The sequence below is a fragment of the Periplaneta americana genome, chromosome 10 (genome assembly GCF_040183065.1).
Source record: "Periplaneta americana isolate PAMFEO1 chromosome 10, P.americana_PAMFEO1_priV1, whole genome shotgun sequence".
Taxonomy (NCBI): domain Eukaryota; kingdom Metazoa; phylum Arthropoda; class Insecta; order Blattodea; family Blattidae; genus Periplaneta; species Periplaneta americana.
Window position 1 is genome coordinate 175,028,109 of NC_091126.1, and position 17,878 is coordinate 175,045,986.

The 17,878-nt window shown below is 34.7% G+C and overlaps 1 protein-coding gene across 2 annotated transcripts in view; it reads right to left on the reverse strand.

Annotated features, from left to right (window-relative positions):
- Positions 1-596: 596 nt before the first annotated feature.
- Positions 597-17,878, reverse strand: part of LOC138708173 (uncharacterized) — an 87,620-nt gene continuing 70,338 nt past the window's right edge. For both annotated transcript variants that reach the window (XM_069838438.1, XM_069838439.1), the window contains 4 exons: positions 9,417-9,648; positions 6,693-6,983; positions 5,277-5,671; positions 597-3,808 (listed from right to left, as the gene is read on the reverse strand). In XM_069838438.1, the coding sequence (XP_069694539.1) occupies positions 3,685-3,808; positions 5,277-5,671; positions 6,693-6,983; positions 9,417-9,648 (1,042 nt within the window). In that variant the 3' untranslated portion in view covers positions 597-3,684. The remainder of the gene's footprint in view (positions 3,809-5,276; positions 5,672-6,692; positions 6,984-9,416; positions 9,649-17,878) is intronic.

The following is a 17,878-nucleotide window of genomic DNA, read 5'->3' on the forward strand; positions in this document are numbered from 1 at the left end:
AAGCATGCCCTACAAACTGTCTGCAACAGAATTTTGATATTTGTCCCTACGTTTGTAAAATAAACAATTAAAATTTAATAACACTTTTCTGAATTCCTTTCTTGCAAACAAACGGACGTAGTTTTAAAATGAAATCAAATAACAAAATTCTGTTACAGAGAAAAGTTTCCTAATAATTTAAAGAATGTGTGTTCTAAATTTCATGCATGTATCTTTAATAGTTCAGAAATTATATCAATTTTTGTCTGCAATGTAGCAAAAAAATGAAGTTACCGTAAACCGATAAATGGGGGCGAGTGATTTAAAAATCCATAGTGCAGGAAGTTTAAAAATGGCGTCTCAACATCCGATAAGGGCACAAATACCCACAAAATGTTATGCAATGCATTCCACACATATCAAAGGATATTTTAAAGAAAAAAATTTTTTTTGAAAATTCAATTTACCGGAAACAACAATAAAAGGTGGCGAGTGATTTAAAAATTCATAATGCAGGAAGTTTAAAAATGGTGTCTCAACATCTGATAAGGGCACAAATACCCACAAAATATGCTATGCATTCCACACATATCACAGAGTATTTAAAAAAAAAAAAATTTAATTTACTCATTTTTCACCAAAAAATACCATCCTCTCTCCTAAAAAAGATCTATCAAAATATAACAAACTAAATATATCTAGTCACAATCATGAACGTAAATAAGTACTTGTAGAAAATAGAAAGTATCCTTCCCTAGTGCACATTATACAAAAGAAATAGAGAATTGTGGGCTATTTTTGTTTTCTCTGAAACTGGAATGTTAAAATATTTTAGGTGCAAATAGATACCTTTTGAAGAAGATTAAAAATTTCGAGAATATCATAAAGGCGAAAAAGAGTGTCCATAACTTGAGATCTTATTCAAATATTTAATGTCAAATTCCTTTGACTCAATTTTACTCGCCACTCTGACAACAAATTTTCTTTTGCCATATTTTCCTTCACAATTCAATTTTGTCTTATTAACTTCATTAATAGTTTCACTAGTTCCTACAAGCAAAATTTTGACACCTTAGAGTGTATTAACTGCTACCCGAATTGTTGTTTCACCAACACCTTCAAGGCAACTTTCACATTTTGTTTGAATTTGGATTCTTTCTTCTAATCAATATTGAAATTGACTATCTATGCTGTATACCGTATTAAACTTATTTGAAAGTTTGGTCTCGTACATTAAAAAATAAACGACATAACTTATCCCTAGGTACTATGTGTCAGTACGTTCAACAGGTTCCCCGACATGTCAACAGTATTACAATTGTTATATTGTTTTTTGAGTGATGAATAAATAGATAGGCCTACCGATAGTAATGAAAATCTGACAACATGTTGGAAACAATTTGGTGAGAGCTCCAATTTTAGAAATAATTTTTATGTATTTCTTTATCCTGCATCCATTCTTCTTCTTCTTTGTCTTCTTCTTCTTCTTCTTCTTCTTCTTCTTTTGCACTGAGTCTTTATGTTATCAAATTATTAAGGAGAAAATTATCTGTTACACTGTGGTGATTATTAAAATGAAAGGCCAATAGTAAATTAACACTTGTTATAATAATAATAATAATAATAATAATAATAATAATAATAATAATAATAATAATAATAATAATAATAATAATAATAATATCATCGTCATCATCATCATCATCATCATCATCATCATCATCATCACAGAAGAGCATTATTTGTCAACTGGCTAGTATATCAACTTTCCATGTCAGCAGTGTGGGTTCAAATCTCAGACAGTCCAACAATAAGTGAACTTTGCAATGAACGAAGAAGGTGATGAATTGAGGGATTTGCCGGAAAAAGGGCGTATACATCAATATGGTGAACTGAGATATAGGCAATCTAAGATTTTAAAACGCACCTGAATAAAATGTTATACAGATAGTGAACAAAATTATACATTAAATTAAAAATCTTAGCGAGTATAATGTTTTGTAGCATTTAGGCAATTTATATTATTAAATTTCCTTATATTTGTACCATATAAAACTTCGGTCTATACGCCCTTTATCCGTATAACGATTTGTTTAGGGGATTTAATGTAGATTTCAGATTTAAATTTCACACGGAATTGAAACAAAGATACATTTTATGACATATTATCTACTTCTAAAGTAATTTACATTATTTCAGATATACTGAGTAGACATTAAGTACGCAAAACAAAATCTCTGAATATAACAGAAAAAGAAAATCTCAATTTTGTATGAACATAAATAAATAAAATTTATTCTTTGTATAATCCTGATAACAATAAGCCCAAAAATCTGAATATTGTAACAAATCTCTTTACAGAACATAAAATATTTCCGTCTGAATCTATGACTTTGTTTATTCTTAAAGCAAGGACAATAATGAACATAAAAAGTAGTCAAAGGAAACAACTGGACTGACTAAATTGAACTATATATATTTGCTTAGTCTCTACCAAGAGAAAACACACACAGTACAGTATGCGGTAATGCGCAGCACTAGCTCTACTTGTAGACTGACTGACTAAATCGCGCACGCACGCACGCACGCAGCCCTGTCCTGCAGGTATGTACAGTACAATCAAAACAAAATTTCGCTACTATAATTAGCGAATTATTCACTACATTTTAAACCGTTTTCCAGAAGAAGGGCGTAGAGGTCTATCCCCTTTCTTCCTGCAAACCCCTCAATTGTAACATATATTTTGGAACACAATGCCTTCCGTTACCATCCATTTTTTCATTCACTGCCATTAATAAATAAAGTAGATATATTAAATCATACAGTGAAATGATGTGTACTTGATAACTAGTAGCTGTAACTATTAACAATGAAACATACAGAAGGAATACTCGCCAGCTTTCTTGAATAAGGATCAGTATTATCATAATCGTAAGTATATTGTTACAGGAGTCGACCTGGTTGGCGAGTTGGTACAGCACTGGCCTTCTATGCCCAAGGTTGCGGGTTCGATCCCGGGCCAGGTCGATGGCATTTAAGTGTGCTTAAATGCGACAGGCTCATGTCAGTAGATTTACTGTCATGTAAAAGAACTCCTGCAGGACAAAATTCCGGCACATCTGGCGACTCTGATATAACCTCTGCAGTTGCGAGCGTCGTTAAATAAAACATAACATTTAACATTGTTATAGGAAATTATTTTTTTTGTGTTAACTACAGTTCAGTCTTAATTTACCGCATTCCTATTTTTAATTTATATCTTGGAAGATAAGATAAAATCTTCCCTGTTAACATCCAATGCCTAACTTACAACAGGATGTATGACCAATGTCAATGTTGTAAAGACATACTATTCTTTGAGCAAAGGTGCAGAGAAATAAAAATTTGTCCTTAACACAAACACTTGAAAAGAATTTGATGACCTGTCTCTCAAGGCTGCAAAAAAAGACTGAGCACAGAACTCAACAACAGCCTCATGTGTAAGTGTCTGCAGGTATATCTCATTTCATCTGAAGTCTGATTAAAATAAATACAATTTCAATTGAAAATAGATATAATAAGAATCAAGTGAAGGAAATTAATAGCTTACTACTGTACAGTTATTACTTTCCTTTAACTAATGTAATATCTATTACTCCTCTTCGCAAGGCTTGTTGTCAAATAAATAGTAACAAAAATAAATGGTGTTCCAAATGTCTTCTTATTTTATGATCCTTTTGTCCCTTTCCATTTGCAAGGTATAAAATTACATTTCTCTTTCTTAGCTGCAGACCGGCGAATAAGTTTAAGTTGCTTGCTGAGTGAGGGAGGTAACAATATTTCCAAAACTCTGAAAGAAAATAAACAAACAAATAGACAATCGATTACACAAAAAAATTAAATAAACAAGTGGACAAACAAACGAATGAATGAATGGACAGACAGGCAAATAAATAAATAAATAAATAAATAAATAAATAAATAAATAAATAAATAAATAAATAAATAAATAAATTAATTAATTAATTAATAAAATAAAATAAAATAAAATAAATAAATAAATAAATAAATTGAATAAATTAAATAAATAAATAAATTAATAAATAAAATAATTAAATAAATAAAATAAAATAAAATAAATAAATAAATAAATAATAAATAAATAAATAAATAAATAAATAAATAAATAAATAAATAAATAAATAAATAAATAAATAAATAAATAAATAAATAAATAAATAAATAAATAAATAAATAAATAAATTCATTAATCAGTCAGTCAAAGTAAATTACTCAACAAAATATTATCATGTAATAATGCTATATTGCACATAGCTCTGTATCTTTGTCTTCAATATGCAGTACTGTATATGATTAACTGACTGAACTATTTCTGACAACCAAGTTATAATTTTCTAAAAAAGAAACTCTGTATAAACAAACATTAACTAGAACAGACTGCTAAAGAATGTAATATAATGTTAAAAGAATTGAAGTTATACTTTATAAATGTAATCTTCATCTTACGATGTTTGGTGACGTATACTTTATAATCTAAAACCAGAAAAACTGATGAACTTCCATTTTCTTGGTCTGTGAGAAATTTTATTTATCAGACGAAGATAGACTTCGGAATATGTATGATAAGACTTTGTGTTAAATTCTAACGTACCTTGTTTACCATTGGAGGCCAGAAAGTTACCAATAAATAGGTTTAAGTCCTGCATATATAGATGGTTGCTGAACAGACCTTTCTATTCAGTGAGTGAATTCATGGAGTGTGATGTAAATATTGTATTTTGGAAATGTACCCTTTCTTTATATTTTAATTTGTCTCTTTGTATTTTAATTATACCTTTTGTCCTTATATAAATGTGTTAACCTACAGCATACTCTGTTTATCTCTCAGTGTTTGTTTTGTTTATTTCTCAGTGTATGTTTATTTGCTTATAATTATTTGTTTACTTGTCTATATTTATTCGTGCTAAGTTTGTTTGTGCATGTGTGAGTGTATGTGTGCGTGTGTATACTATCAAACGTGACGATGTCATATCCAGGCCTTGTACACTGGTTTCTGACAAATAAATATTATTATTATTATTATTATTATTATTATTATTATTATTATTACATGTTTCGACCTTTTATGGGTCATCCTCAGAACTGTTCGTTGTTGGTCTTGGCGCCTGTTGTTTTGTTTCCTGTGAGGGTGTGTTCGTGTGGTGTAATGTAGAGTCAAAGAGTGTGTGTGTTCTGAAATTGAGTTGTAATATCATATCCAATCATACAGGTTAAGATAGAAACAGATGCCACATTACCTCAGAGGCTTTTTATCCAGTTGCATTTTCCTGACTGCTCTTCCAATTTCACAGGCGATCCTCTCAGAGCAATCTTTGCCATCTATTCCATCCAGCACGAGTCTAGTGAGGGCTGCGAGCTCGTCAGGAGCGTGCTTGAGGGCGGAGATGCCCCTGGACCTGAGATTTCCGAACTTGGGCAGGAAGAGGACGGAGAAAGCAAACATTAGAGCCATTCCAACAAAGCCTGCGATTGCCATGAATAGTGGCTCCACACTTTTCTCAGAGCCTGAGTCGATGATCATCATTGCAGTAGGGATCATCGCTGCCATTTGAGATGCTGGTTTGTTTGATGATGCAGCTGAAGTCTGCTGTTGTTGTTGATGCTGCTGCTGCTGCTGCTGTTGTTGCTTTACCTGTTACATATTAAACTTATCAAATATTGTGTCACTATACATAACAGAATCGATTCTCCAACTGATGAATCGATCAATCATTGATCGATCGATTGATCAACTGGCCGACCAACCAACCGACCGATAAATTGATCGATTGATCAATCAATCAATCAACCAACCAATCAATCAACAAACCAATCAATCAATCAATCAAACAAATCAAATGATCACTTTAAACCAATCAAATCAAATGAAAGTTCCACGGAGAGAACATGCTAAGTCACTTTTCTTACATTTTACAGGGGAGCATTTCTTAACTTTAATACACTTATAAGACATCATTAGTTCACATTTGATTTATATTTAAGTTACCATGTTACAACGCAGAATTTTTGCCATTCTGATTTACTAGAAATATGGTTCAGTTTATGAACTAGAAGCTGGACCAAAAACAAAAATAAAGTAGAAATGATGTAGCATGTTCTTTCCATGGACCCTTTAAATGTAATAGATTAAAGGACGACCTCCATGTGTATGAGCTCATTTTAAAAGGCAGTTATTTGAACTGAGTAACAAGGGCAGTCGAATAAACAATATAAACAGGATTACAGGTAGGGCCTATAAGTTATATTATACATTTTTCCCTGATGGTTTTTTAGGTTAAAACCAATATACATTTAGTACTACTCAAAACCATCACAATATTTATACAAAACACTAATCAGATCTCCATCTATCCTCTATTAGTCTTAGCTGTTATAGAAATGGAGTTCACTCTTCATGTATTGCAGTCCTCCAAGCACTGCCTATTATATAAAATTTCTGCCTAATCATAACTTCTATTCGACTGATGAATCGTTTATGCTTGTAAATTAAATTAATCTGCTTATTATGTGTTGTATATTTTTGTATAACTTTTTACTTGTTCCACATCTCAGAGCTACAATGAAATGATAAATGAAATGAAATGAAATGATATCAAATAAAATCTTCATGCTTCCTGAAGTAATGCTAGAGTTAAGGATGTGCATACCGGTACCTCATTGGTTTGAGGTGGCTCCGTCACAAAGCTCTTGATAGGGTAGAAGTAGTAGTAGTATCCTTGTTCTTGCTGCATAGGGTCCTTGTTTGTGTTGAGCCCAGTTAACAAATTCTGTAGGGCCTGCATTCCTGGAACTGTTCCAGAACTCACGCCAGACAAGTCCAAGAGAGCACCTTTATTTATTGCTGCCTGGTAGAGGGCAGCAAGCTCTTCCTTCGACAGTGGCTGAGGTGGTGGCAGATTTTGTTTTGGTTGTTCTGCCGCACTTGGTTCCAACTCTACTTCTGCCTGTAATAATTATACATACAAAATTCAGTGCTAAGAATTTTAATATGGTTGTTAAGTAAACGAAAATGTCTCGACCACAAGAACTCACACTTCGTTTTAAAAGCGAAGGTTCCAAAATATCAGGACAGAGAAAAGGTAGACCTCCCAATGAATGCCTTTTGATGAAAAACAGTTTGTGCTTATGTATATCTTGTTGCTGAGTGTAGCCTTAATAGTGAATGGCTTTTGATGAGTAACATATTTTGTGCTTATGTAAGTCTTGTTTGTGAATGGGAACAGAACAAACCAAGAAACATAAAAAACTTTATTCGGATGTTTGCTGCCAACTTCCAGTATCTCCTTGAAAAAGTCTCTCCTTTAATTTCAAAACAAAACAGAAACATACGAGTGAGACAGCTTATCATCTGTGTTTCTTAGCAACAGGTAGATTATTTATGTTAATATAGTGAACAGAATTTGATCCCATTGCAGGAACCCTTTGCTCAAGAATTTTTCAGAAAGGGGTGAAATAAGCACGAAGAGTGATTCAAAAGTCTCGTTATATTTTATTAAAAAACAAATTTAATTTAAAAACTTCCATGACTTCTGAAAACCACTCTACAATAAAAGATAAACTTAGTACATTTCAATGTGGTGGCCCTTGTAGACCAGAACACTTTCTCCAGCATAGCTGGCATGATCTTGCCTGCTGCTGCAGCTATTCACTGTTGCAATTGTTCTATGTTGTTCGTTCTTGGTACACCTTAGACTTAATGAAACCCCAGACGAAAAAGCCTACGGTTGCCAGGTCTGGAGATGGGCCATCAAATATCTTGGTGAGCCATGACCAATCCGCCTGCGAGAGTAGGTTCTATTGAGGTAGTCCGGAAAATTTCAGCGAAATAGAGTGGTGCACCATCTTGCTGGAAAACAACAGTGTCTTTTATCCCATCCTGTTCCAGCTATGGTTCCAAATTTGTTCTAGCATATCAAGATAGTTATTCCCTGTAATTGTTGGTTCTGAAAACATGAAAGGCCGATACAATGTTTATCAGATTTTCATTTCAATTTCAACTAACAAGCCAGAACACATAGCTTTTCTAGTAGCAAAGTAAAGTTCAAGTTTTTGCCTTATCTGAACGTAGTAAGGGCCTTTCTTGAATTTTCGGCTATTCTTCTACCCAAATCCTACTATTATGCTTGTTCACATAGTCACATGTGTGACATTATTTTTCAACACTGAAATTTGGTTGAACCTGTTCATGGATCTTTTCACGCAGATGAGCGCAAACGACTGTTGTTCTTTCTTCAAATTTAATTACACTTTATAAAAAAGGAACCTGGTCATTAAAAAATATTAAACAGACTTGTGTTTAGTGAACTGTCCATAACAAGTTTGAACCTCACAAGTAATACCAACAAGGCACTACTTACGAGGCAACTAGGCCAGGAGATAATGAGATAGAGTGGCCAGTTCCTTTCCCCCTGCATTGCATACATCGTCGACTAGTTACATATTACACTAGTCAGACTTCAGATGTATACAAACAATAAATTGTTCTTCCTCCTCTCTCTCTTCTTAACTTTTACAATAAACTGTCTAGCTATTATTAATCAGTTAATATTTTAGTACTTTGATTTTTATTGTATTTGTAAATTTAATATTAATTGTAATTATAATTGTAATTATTGTATTCTTAATATTGTAGATGTAATCCCTTGGTAGAGGGGAAGAGAAGGCCTGAGGGTCTTATCTCTACCAGCTTAAATAAATAAATAAATAAATAAATAAATAAATAAATAAATAAATAAATAAATAAATAAATAAATAAATAAATAGATAAATGGATGGATGGATGGATGGATAGAGAGATAGATAGATAGATAGATAGATAGATAGATAGATAGATAGATAGATAGATAGATAGATAGATAGATAGATAGATAGATAGATAGATAGATAGATAGATAGATAGATAGATAGATAGATAGATAGATAGATAGATAGATAGATAGATAGATAGATAGATAGATAGATAGATAGATAGATAGATAGATAGATAGATTAGTTAGATATCGTCAAGTGAGATGTACTGCCTGATAATAGATGTACATATCATCCCGAACCTCAAATTGTATTGAAATATGCAGGGATTTTGATATGAATATTCGAAACTGAAACCATAACAAGTGTAAAATTGCCGATTGTATGGCGAAATCGAATAAAAAAAAAACACTGTAAAATAAGTAGAACTCGTGGCACACAAAATCACCAGAAATTATCTCACACTTCAATTGAAGAACAAGCAATTATTACTCAAATCCTAGTAACAAAACTTATTTTAGTAAACTACTTTTACAGAAAGATATAAACGCACACGGACTTAGTACTATTTAGTGTTCTGTATAGTAGCTTTAATGTCCTAAGTAATCCCACAAATTAATGAAGCTTACAATGGGTAGTGGAGTTGGTCCCATGATTTTTCCTACTGTCTCTTCATTATCTGGAATGCTGTCCGTATTTTGATCCTGGCTGACAATCTTCCACATGATTGATGACTGCGCCCTTTCACTTTGAAGTTTATTCATTACAGTTTTCAGGTACTCTGCCCCAACCTCTTCTTCAGACTTTATGGTAGATATCAGGATTGAATTCAGTACTGCCAGTACGAACATACACCACATTCTGAAAACAAAATTAAAACATTATTTTCATGAGCGTGTGAAAAAAAAAAACTCGCTAGTTTGTTGAGAGAAATACTCTCTTAGCACCTCCAGAAAATTACTCGACTCGACGGCAATTCGGAAGGCGGTAGTCTGCTAGCGTTTGCTTCGAGAGAGACAGATAGAGAGAGCAAGGCAGCGTACAACATTGCCACATACAATAATAATCTTAGCCACTGATTACTGTAACATGACACCAAACAAACCCTCTTTCCTTCACTAACAATATTCTTTACACGGTTCTCAATCCCCACAACACATACTTCTGCAGTCGTTCCTTGCACGTTGGCAACGTTGCAGCCAGCATCAAGATGGCCGGCAGCGTTCTGCTCGTCAACGTTTTTAAAATAATTATACACCTTAAACACTATTTTCCGCGCTTTCCTGTGCAATACTTGTCATTTTACAGTCTCTTCTTCTATTTATTTATCTTACACACACGCAGTAAATGTTAGTTTTACTTATTCAATATACTGGAACACTCACACGTGAACAAACGATCTCGGAAAGTAATTGTAATAGACTGATTCCCATTGGTTCTACTGTACAAGCTTGTGACGTCACTCACTAGAAATGCTATGGCGCAAATAGCAGCTGACCGCCTTCCGAAATGCCGTCTAGTCTAGTATCGTAATAAAAAAGAAATACTGGTATCGGTACTCTAGTAGATTTGATATAAAACTACCGGTACCTGAAGAGCATTTTGATAAAAATACTGGAATACTATATAGAGAAAAATATTCGCCCAGTACATTGTGAAAAGCACTCACCCAATGCTTTGAGAAAAATTCTCGTTTAGTGTCTTGTGAAAACCACCCGCCCAGTGCCTTAAGAAAAATACTCGTCCAGTGCCTTGAGAAAAGCCTTCGCCCAATGTTTTGAGAAAAATTCTCTCTCGTGCCTTGAAAATGCTGCCCTAGTGTCTTGAGGAAACACACGGCTACTGTCTTGAGAAAATATTCGCCTATTAACTTGCAGTGGCGTAGCATGAAATTTTGAGCAGGGGAAGCTAACTCAAGTTGTCTTTCATGCAATATGAGAAAACGTATTACAAAAATACAGTCTTAAAATAAATAGCAGTCAATTTCAAGTCAGCAGTCGAAGATTGGTTGGAACATCGTAAGTAACACCAATAAAGCATGGCCTCAAATGATACCGTAAACTGGGGTAAAGAGGATCGCATGTAGTAAAGTGGATCATATGTGTATTGTTAGATAAGTCAGCGCCACATGGATCACACATGCAAAGGAAACCTTTCTTCTATAAGTGCCACTAAAAAAGTTTTCTTTGCATGTGTGATCCATGTGGCGCTGACTTATCTAGGCAATACACATATGATCCACTTTACCACATGTGATCCTCTTTACCCCAGTTTACGGTACGTAGTAAAACATGATTTCACGGTTTACACATATCTCTAACAAATAGACACGTATACGTATAACATTAGCTTACTTAGAGAAATCACAATATTAGTATCATTACGTCTGTCTTTTGGTTGTGTCCTTCATTGACAGCAAGGGAGTCGGTCATTTGTTTTTTAAATCACACTTTTGTTCGTAAGTCAGTCTTGATAATAAAATTTTCCTAAAAAAATTCAAGTAAATTAGTGTCAGGAACTGTTATTTCGCTCATTATTTATTATCAGCCACAATGCACACTAACACTTCAACTGAACACAACTCACGAAAAGGGATAACTCGGAAACTACTTATTTTAAATGTTAAAGCTAGCTTCTTGCGAGCCTTGCGACTAGGGTAGTTTAGTTAGAAAGGGATGGAAAATCTGCGGGGTGGATTACACAGAAGAAACCAGTCTGCTTGGAAACTGGTGTGTGCAGGCTTCTTGTTTACTGCTGCATCACAAATCATCCTGAGCTGCCGCATCACAATATTTAACGCGTAAATATAAATTCTATTAAAATTAATAAATAATTTTCTCCATAAACTGCAGGTTTATTATGAAATTATTATTAACTGGGGAAGCTAAGCTTTTTAGCTTACATTGACGCTCCGCCACTGTTAACTTGAGAGAATACTCGTATACTGTCTTGAATAAAACTAGCCTAGTGTTCTGAAAAATACTCGCCTATTACCCTACGTTCAGAACACTCTCGTCCAGTACTTGTGAAAAATTACGGTACTTAATTTTCTGTATATACTACTGATACTATATTCTTAGTTTATGTTATTATACCTATGTATATATGATGATTCACGAGGAGTTACCCCCACTTACGGAGCTTATTTTCGAAGTCATTTTGAGCAAAAATTGTCATATAAACATGGTCATATTCTCAATATTTTCAGAGTTACACTAATTTGAAGTTGTTTGTAAAATGCCTTTTTTTCTTTAGTTTTAAGGGTAGAAGAATATTACAAATACAGAATGAACTATTCAGAAGTATCATTTCTTTAATTGGCTAGTATTATGAAACTAAAAATATGTTCCTAATTCCATAGTTGCTTCGTATACATTTTTTTTTTTATTTTTAACTACAAAATTAAATTTTTCTTACGCACTTATCACGACAATTGTTACAAATCGTGCCACTCTTGTAAATGCTTTAAGACTGTACCAGTAGTGGCAAAAAAAACCGGACCGACCCTTGTAGCTGATTTCAGAGCCTTGTTCACTCCAGAGCACGATAGACTGGTAACTAAAACTTTCGTGGTTCGAAATCTGCCTGGGAAGGAAACTTTTTTTGTTCCTTATTCAGATTTATTCCCAATACTTTTCGATTGTTGGTATAATTCATGTTCTGGGAATAATAAGTTAATTAAATAGTAAATTACCGCTGCAATCGAAAAGTATTGGGAATAAATTGGAATAGAATCTATAATATGTAACTGGACTCAAGATTCATGAACGCACGAAAAGTAACAATATTTCCCTCCGCTAGCAAACTGTGATGTACCGAATACAAATGACATTTCCGTGCAGGAATTCTGCGTTATCATATGATGAAGGATGGGTGGAGCAGAGAAAAATTCTCTCCGGCACCGGGACTCAAACCCAGGTTTTCAGCTCTACTTGCTGACGCTTTATCCACTAAGCCACACGGGATTCCAGTTAGACCAAGAGACTGGTGCAGGATAGTGTTACAGGGGCATGATTCTGGCGATTCTACGCGTGTAACATAGAGTTGGTGCATCAAATCTGGCAACAGTTATAGAACTACCTGGTTATATCTACATAAATACAGGGACATCATTTTATTTTTACTAACATTTTTAATATTAACTTGCCTATACCTCTGGATCAACGCCGTTTGCTACCCCCTTCCACGACTGGAGTTCGATGATACTGGCGTAATATACAAACAAATCACTTTACTAGGTATAGGAGAGAAGAAAAGTAGTTCATCCATTTACGTAAACTAGGAAATATTGCGTTTACAGTTTCATTATTTTCATTAGATTTTTGTTTAATCAAAATACAGTACAGTATTAACAATAAGTGTTTCTACTCACAAACTGAGCTATCCATTCAGACGTATTCATTATGCAGTGTATATTATACTGCCTACAGCACATTAGCGTACAATATACAGTAGAGAATGAAGTTAAGTTGAAAAATAATCATAATATGGATATATAAACACATTTTTGAAAATGGTGGCCGTTCATTTCAATATAGGCTTCAGTTCTTTTGTGTATATTATCGCACTATAGGATATTGCACCTAATTCCAATTAGCAGTTTCGTCCTTCGTACTAATAACTCATGTTGAAATAATTCTGTACCTACTCTATAAAAGAGTACCTTACGTACTGTAAATTCAATATTCACTTCTGCCCGATCCGAAAAGATAAAACTACTCAGACATACTATTTACTGTCAGTCCAAGTGGTTATGTCGTAGGGTCGTAGAAAGGGAGGAAATCACGTGACAGTTTATTACTTAACGAGGCCCTTTTATTTAAGTTCTTTTAAACAGTTGTATAAGATTACGTAGACGTCCAATTCCTAGCAGAAATTAATGTTCTCAGAAAAGAGCTAAGACAGCCCAGCCACTAGCTGGCGAATAAAAGCTGGTGGGGGAAACCGGGATACGACGTAGGCAAATGAACGACAGTACCTGTGCGGAAATGATTCAATATTGAAAGCTCTTTCGTCACTGGAAAACGCGAACATATTTTTGGAATGTACTGTTTACTATGGCCGTAAGGCTACTATGACTGTATATGCGGCCTTGGTTCTGTTTGGAAAACAGTTGAATTTCATTAGTAGAAGGGGTGGGAGTGAAGTACATTAAAAACTCAGGTACAATAAAAATTGAAGTAAAAATAAAATGATGTCCCTGTATAATGTATCTCAGAGCTTCAAATCCATCCACTGTGTTCAGTAATTCCACCCGTTGCTCCCAGGGAGTTACACGCACTATGCATCTATCAGTGGTCGTAGCGCATCCCTCTGTAAAAAGGACGTTTTCGGAGGTCTCGCTGCGTACCCTTTCATCTTAATCCTCAAGGTTACCTTCTGACGACACGTGCGTTGTGATGTAACAGAGTATTAAGGCCACTTCCCGGACAGGTTTTGTGTGTGTTGTACAGTTACACAGTAACTGGATCAGCCCCATCCCGACCCGGACAGTCCCAAGAGTCTTTATCCACAATAAACAAGCAGGAATTGACCGAGTCAATGAAATAATCGACATCAATTCTATTATCGACAGTAACTAATTTTTGACTATCATCTTGAAACAATAAACATCTTAGTTTTCTGTCGTTAAGAAGTTCTAAAATACACAAAAAGTAACATAGGCCTACTGTATATGAATTTAGTTCTATAATATTAATTCCAAGGGAAGAAATCTCAGTATTTTTTAAAGAAAAATATAATTTTGATACCACTATTAAGAACAGGCTACTATACATATTTTCTTCTTTCAGATCGGGGGTGATTCTTTTTCTCAGTTTGTGTTGGCGCCAGTGGCGAAGCTAAGGTGTAAATACTGGTTAGGTCTATGCTGAAAAAAATCTATTTACCTTACATCTTTTTATACAGCAGATGTTTCTCGGCTTTTCTATCAAAATATTTTGTGATATAGACCCCACAATAAGATGATGACCATTCATTTTCACCCCCGAACAGAATATAGGTATAACAACGTAACTTCTTTGTCTCAGAGCACCCTGTTAGCCAAGGAGATTTGTTATACCATGAAAATTGAAAATTTATAATTTGTCTCCCTCCATATGCTATTTTAATATCAGAATATGTATGATACGAACTTTCGCCAAAATATTGTAAAAAATTGCACAAAATTGTAAAAATTGTAGAAAATTACTAAATTGTAAAATTTTGATTTGTTCCACATCTTAAAGCTTCATTGCTCATGTAAGATCTATGGAATAAAATAAATGCATGAATGAATGAATGAATGAATGAATGAAATGAAAATTTTAACGTACCTTGGTAACATGTTTCGACCTATTTTCGGTTATCTTCGGAACTGGTCGTTGTTGGTCTTTGCGCCTCTTGTTTCCTGTGTGGGTGCGTTCGTAGTGTAGAGTCAAAGAGTGTATGTGTTTTTAAATCGAGTTGTGTGTTCAGAATATCGTTGGGGTGTGTTTTCGTGTGTCTGTATATTTCATATTGTTCTAATGTGTTGAGTTTCTGGCTTTTTGGTTGGATGCGCAGTATTTCCATGTCTGTGTTGATGTCTCTGTAGGTGTGGTTGGCATTTGTGATGTGTTCTGCATATTGGAGGTGTTTTGTAATTTTGTTATGGCTGTGATGTGTCCTTTGTAACGTGTTTGAAATGATCTGATTGTCTGTCCTATGTAGAAGTTGTTGCAGGTGTTACATTTGAGTTTGTATACGCCTGTGTGGTTGTACTTGTTTGTGTTGTTTGTGTGTTGAGATGTTTTTGTAGAGTGTTATTTGTTCTGTATGCGATGTTGTAGTTTAATTCTTGAATGAGGTTGCAATTTTATGTGTGTTCTTGTTTTCGTATGTTAGTGCGATGTATTTTTTGTGTTCTGGTGTTTGTGTTGTATTCTTCTGTTTTTTGTGGTTTTGTTTTGTCTTACGTATTATGTTGTCTATTATGTTAGAGTTGTATCCGTTTTCTTGTGCTACACAAGAAAGTTCTTATCATACATATTCCGAAGTGATACAGTGTTAAAAGTTGTGTAATCAAGATGTATATATTTTAATATGTAAATGAAGTGTCGATCTCCTATCTTTGTAAGATCATTTTGAATCATACGCCCAATTCGAAAATGGTTTCTCTTTTAATTCTGCAAATAACTCTAAAATCTAACGAAGTCGTCTCCCTCGACTTCCCTATATTTATCGGCATGCAATATTCCGTACTGTCGTTTGATACTATTTCTCTCAGTAACAATTTCTTTTAAGCAGATAATATCGCCTACACGTTCTATGCATAAGAAATCAGCAGCCCAAACGGACTGGAACTTACTGTACGCAATTTTACTTGACTCTGTCGTGACTGTATGTTATGAAGATGTTCAACCCTTCCTTTTTCGTTCTCCAGTCTCCATTATAAACGGCGTTCTCCATGTGCGATTTAAACGCACGGCGTGCGGTCAGATACGTATGCGCGGTGAATGACATACCTGATCTAGACTTTTGACTAAATTTGTATCAGCGCGGCCAGAAGAGTTGTTAATGTATTTATTTATATGCAGGTTATGTAATGATGACCTATCTGGAGAAAATGACAATGGGCTCTGATAAGTGACAGAGTTACTCCGCCATTTAGTTTGATTTAGAACGAATTACTACGCGAACTGATTAAAAGTACCGACATCTGGAATTAGCCTCCGACTTCTAGTATAGGAAATGTCAACAACAATAAACTTATTGCACTACCATTTGTCTGACCAGATTTGAATGAAGACCACGAGACCACGACACGATCTGTCGGTCAGACTTTCAATTTCTGTTTTAGTAGATTATTTTACAACGCTTTATCAACATCTTAGGTTATCTAGCGTCTGAATGAGATGAAGGTGATAATGCCGGTGAAATGAGTCCGGGGTCCAGCACCGAAAGTTACCCAGCATTTGCTCATATTGGGTTGAGGGAAAACCCCGGAAGAAACCTCAACCAGGTAAAGGCTGGTTCACAATAAACCGGGAACGAGAACCAGAATGAAAACGAGAAGCAGAGGACGTGAATACGAAAATTTTTTATTCACAATAAACCGAGAATGTAGACGAATATGCATATCGATATGTATGTCAATAACGATATGTAAAGTCGATATTATGCATTCTGATGTTATTTGTGAATAATTGACCAAAGGCGTTCTCTCATGAGTACAAGGCAGCCAACATAAACACAGGTTAACCAACTTCGAAATTTCAACTGAAACATATCATTAGGTACGGTACTTAAATATGCCCATGCACCTTTATTATCACAACCTATTTTAAGTCTACCATAACGTAAAATAATTAGAGAAGAAACATTTGCAATAGAATAAAAATGAACACAACAGTACTTATTGAAATGAAGCATGAATATGTAGTGTGTAATGCAACCAATACAGTAAGAAAATATGATTCACTTACGATCGTGTTCAAAGATGCAGCTATTGAAAGCCACGTATTCTCCTTCATTTTCTCATCTTTAAACGAGGCGCGCCGCTTATCGTAAACGTGAGGATTTTCCTCAACACTCAATATTAGAATCTCATCAAATAAAACTTGCTCCATGATGCACAGCACAGAACAAAATAATGCATAGGTTATGTCAAGGTCTTCTTGCTACATAATTGTATTTCACTGCCCTAAATTTTGTTGGGAAGCTGAGACTGAATGAATTTACGGTCGAAGTGACTTACGGAGTGTTATTTTACGGTATGTAACCCATTTCTTAAACGTAACTTTAGTGTACGAATGCGTAAGCCTTCCATTCCAAGAAAATACTTTAGAACCAGGAAAAAGATAGTCGTTAGTGGATACGACTGCTTGGCCGGACGGGACGGTTCTTGCACTTTGGCTCACAGCAGCTCATTCTGTGCCCATATTGGGATGTTGTCCAAGTCCGACAGGTGGTCTGAGAGACATTCGTGAATCCGATTCTGACAGGCTGGCCACCCTACCTCAATCCCTAACAGAGCGATCTCCTATCCCTAAACGAGTACCTGATAAGCCCTAGGGCCCGGAGCCCCGAGCCCTTGCTACTTCAGCATCGGAAACCCGTATTAAGGCTGGTT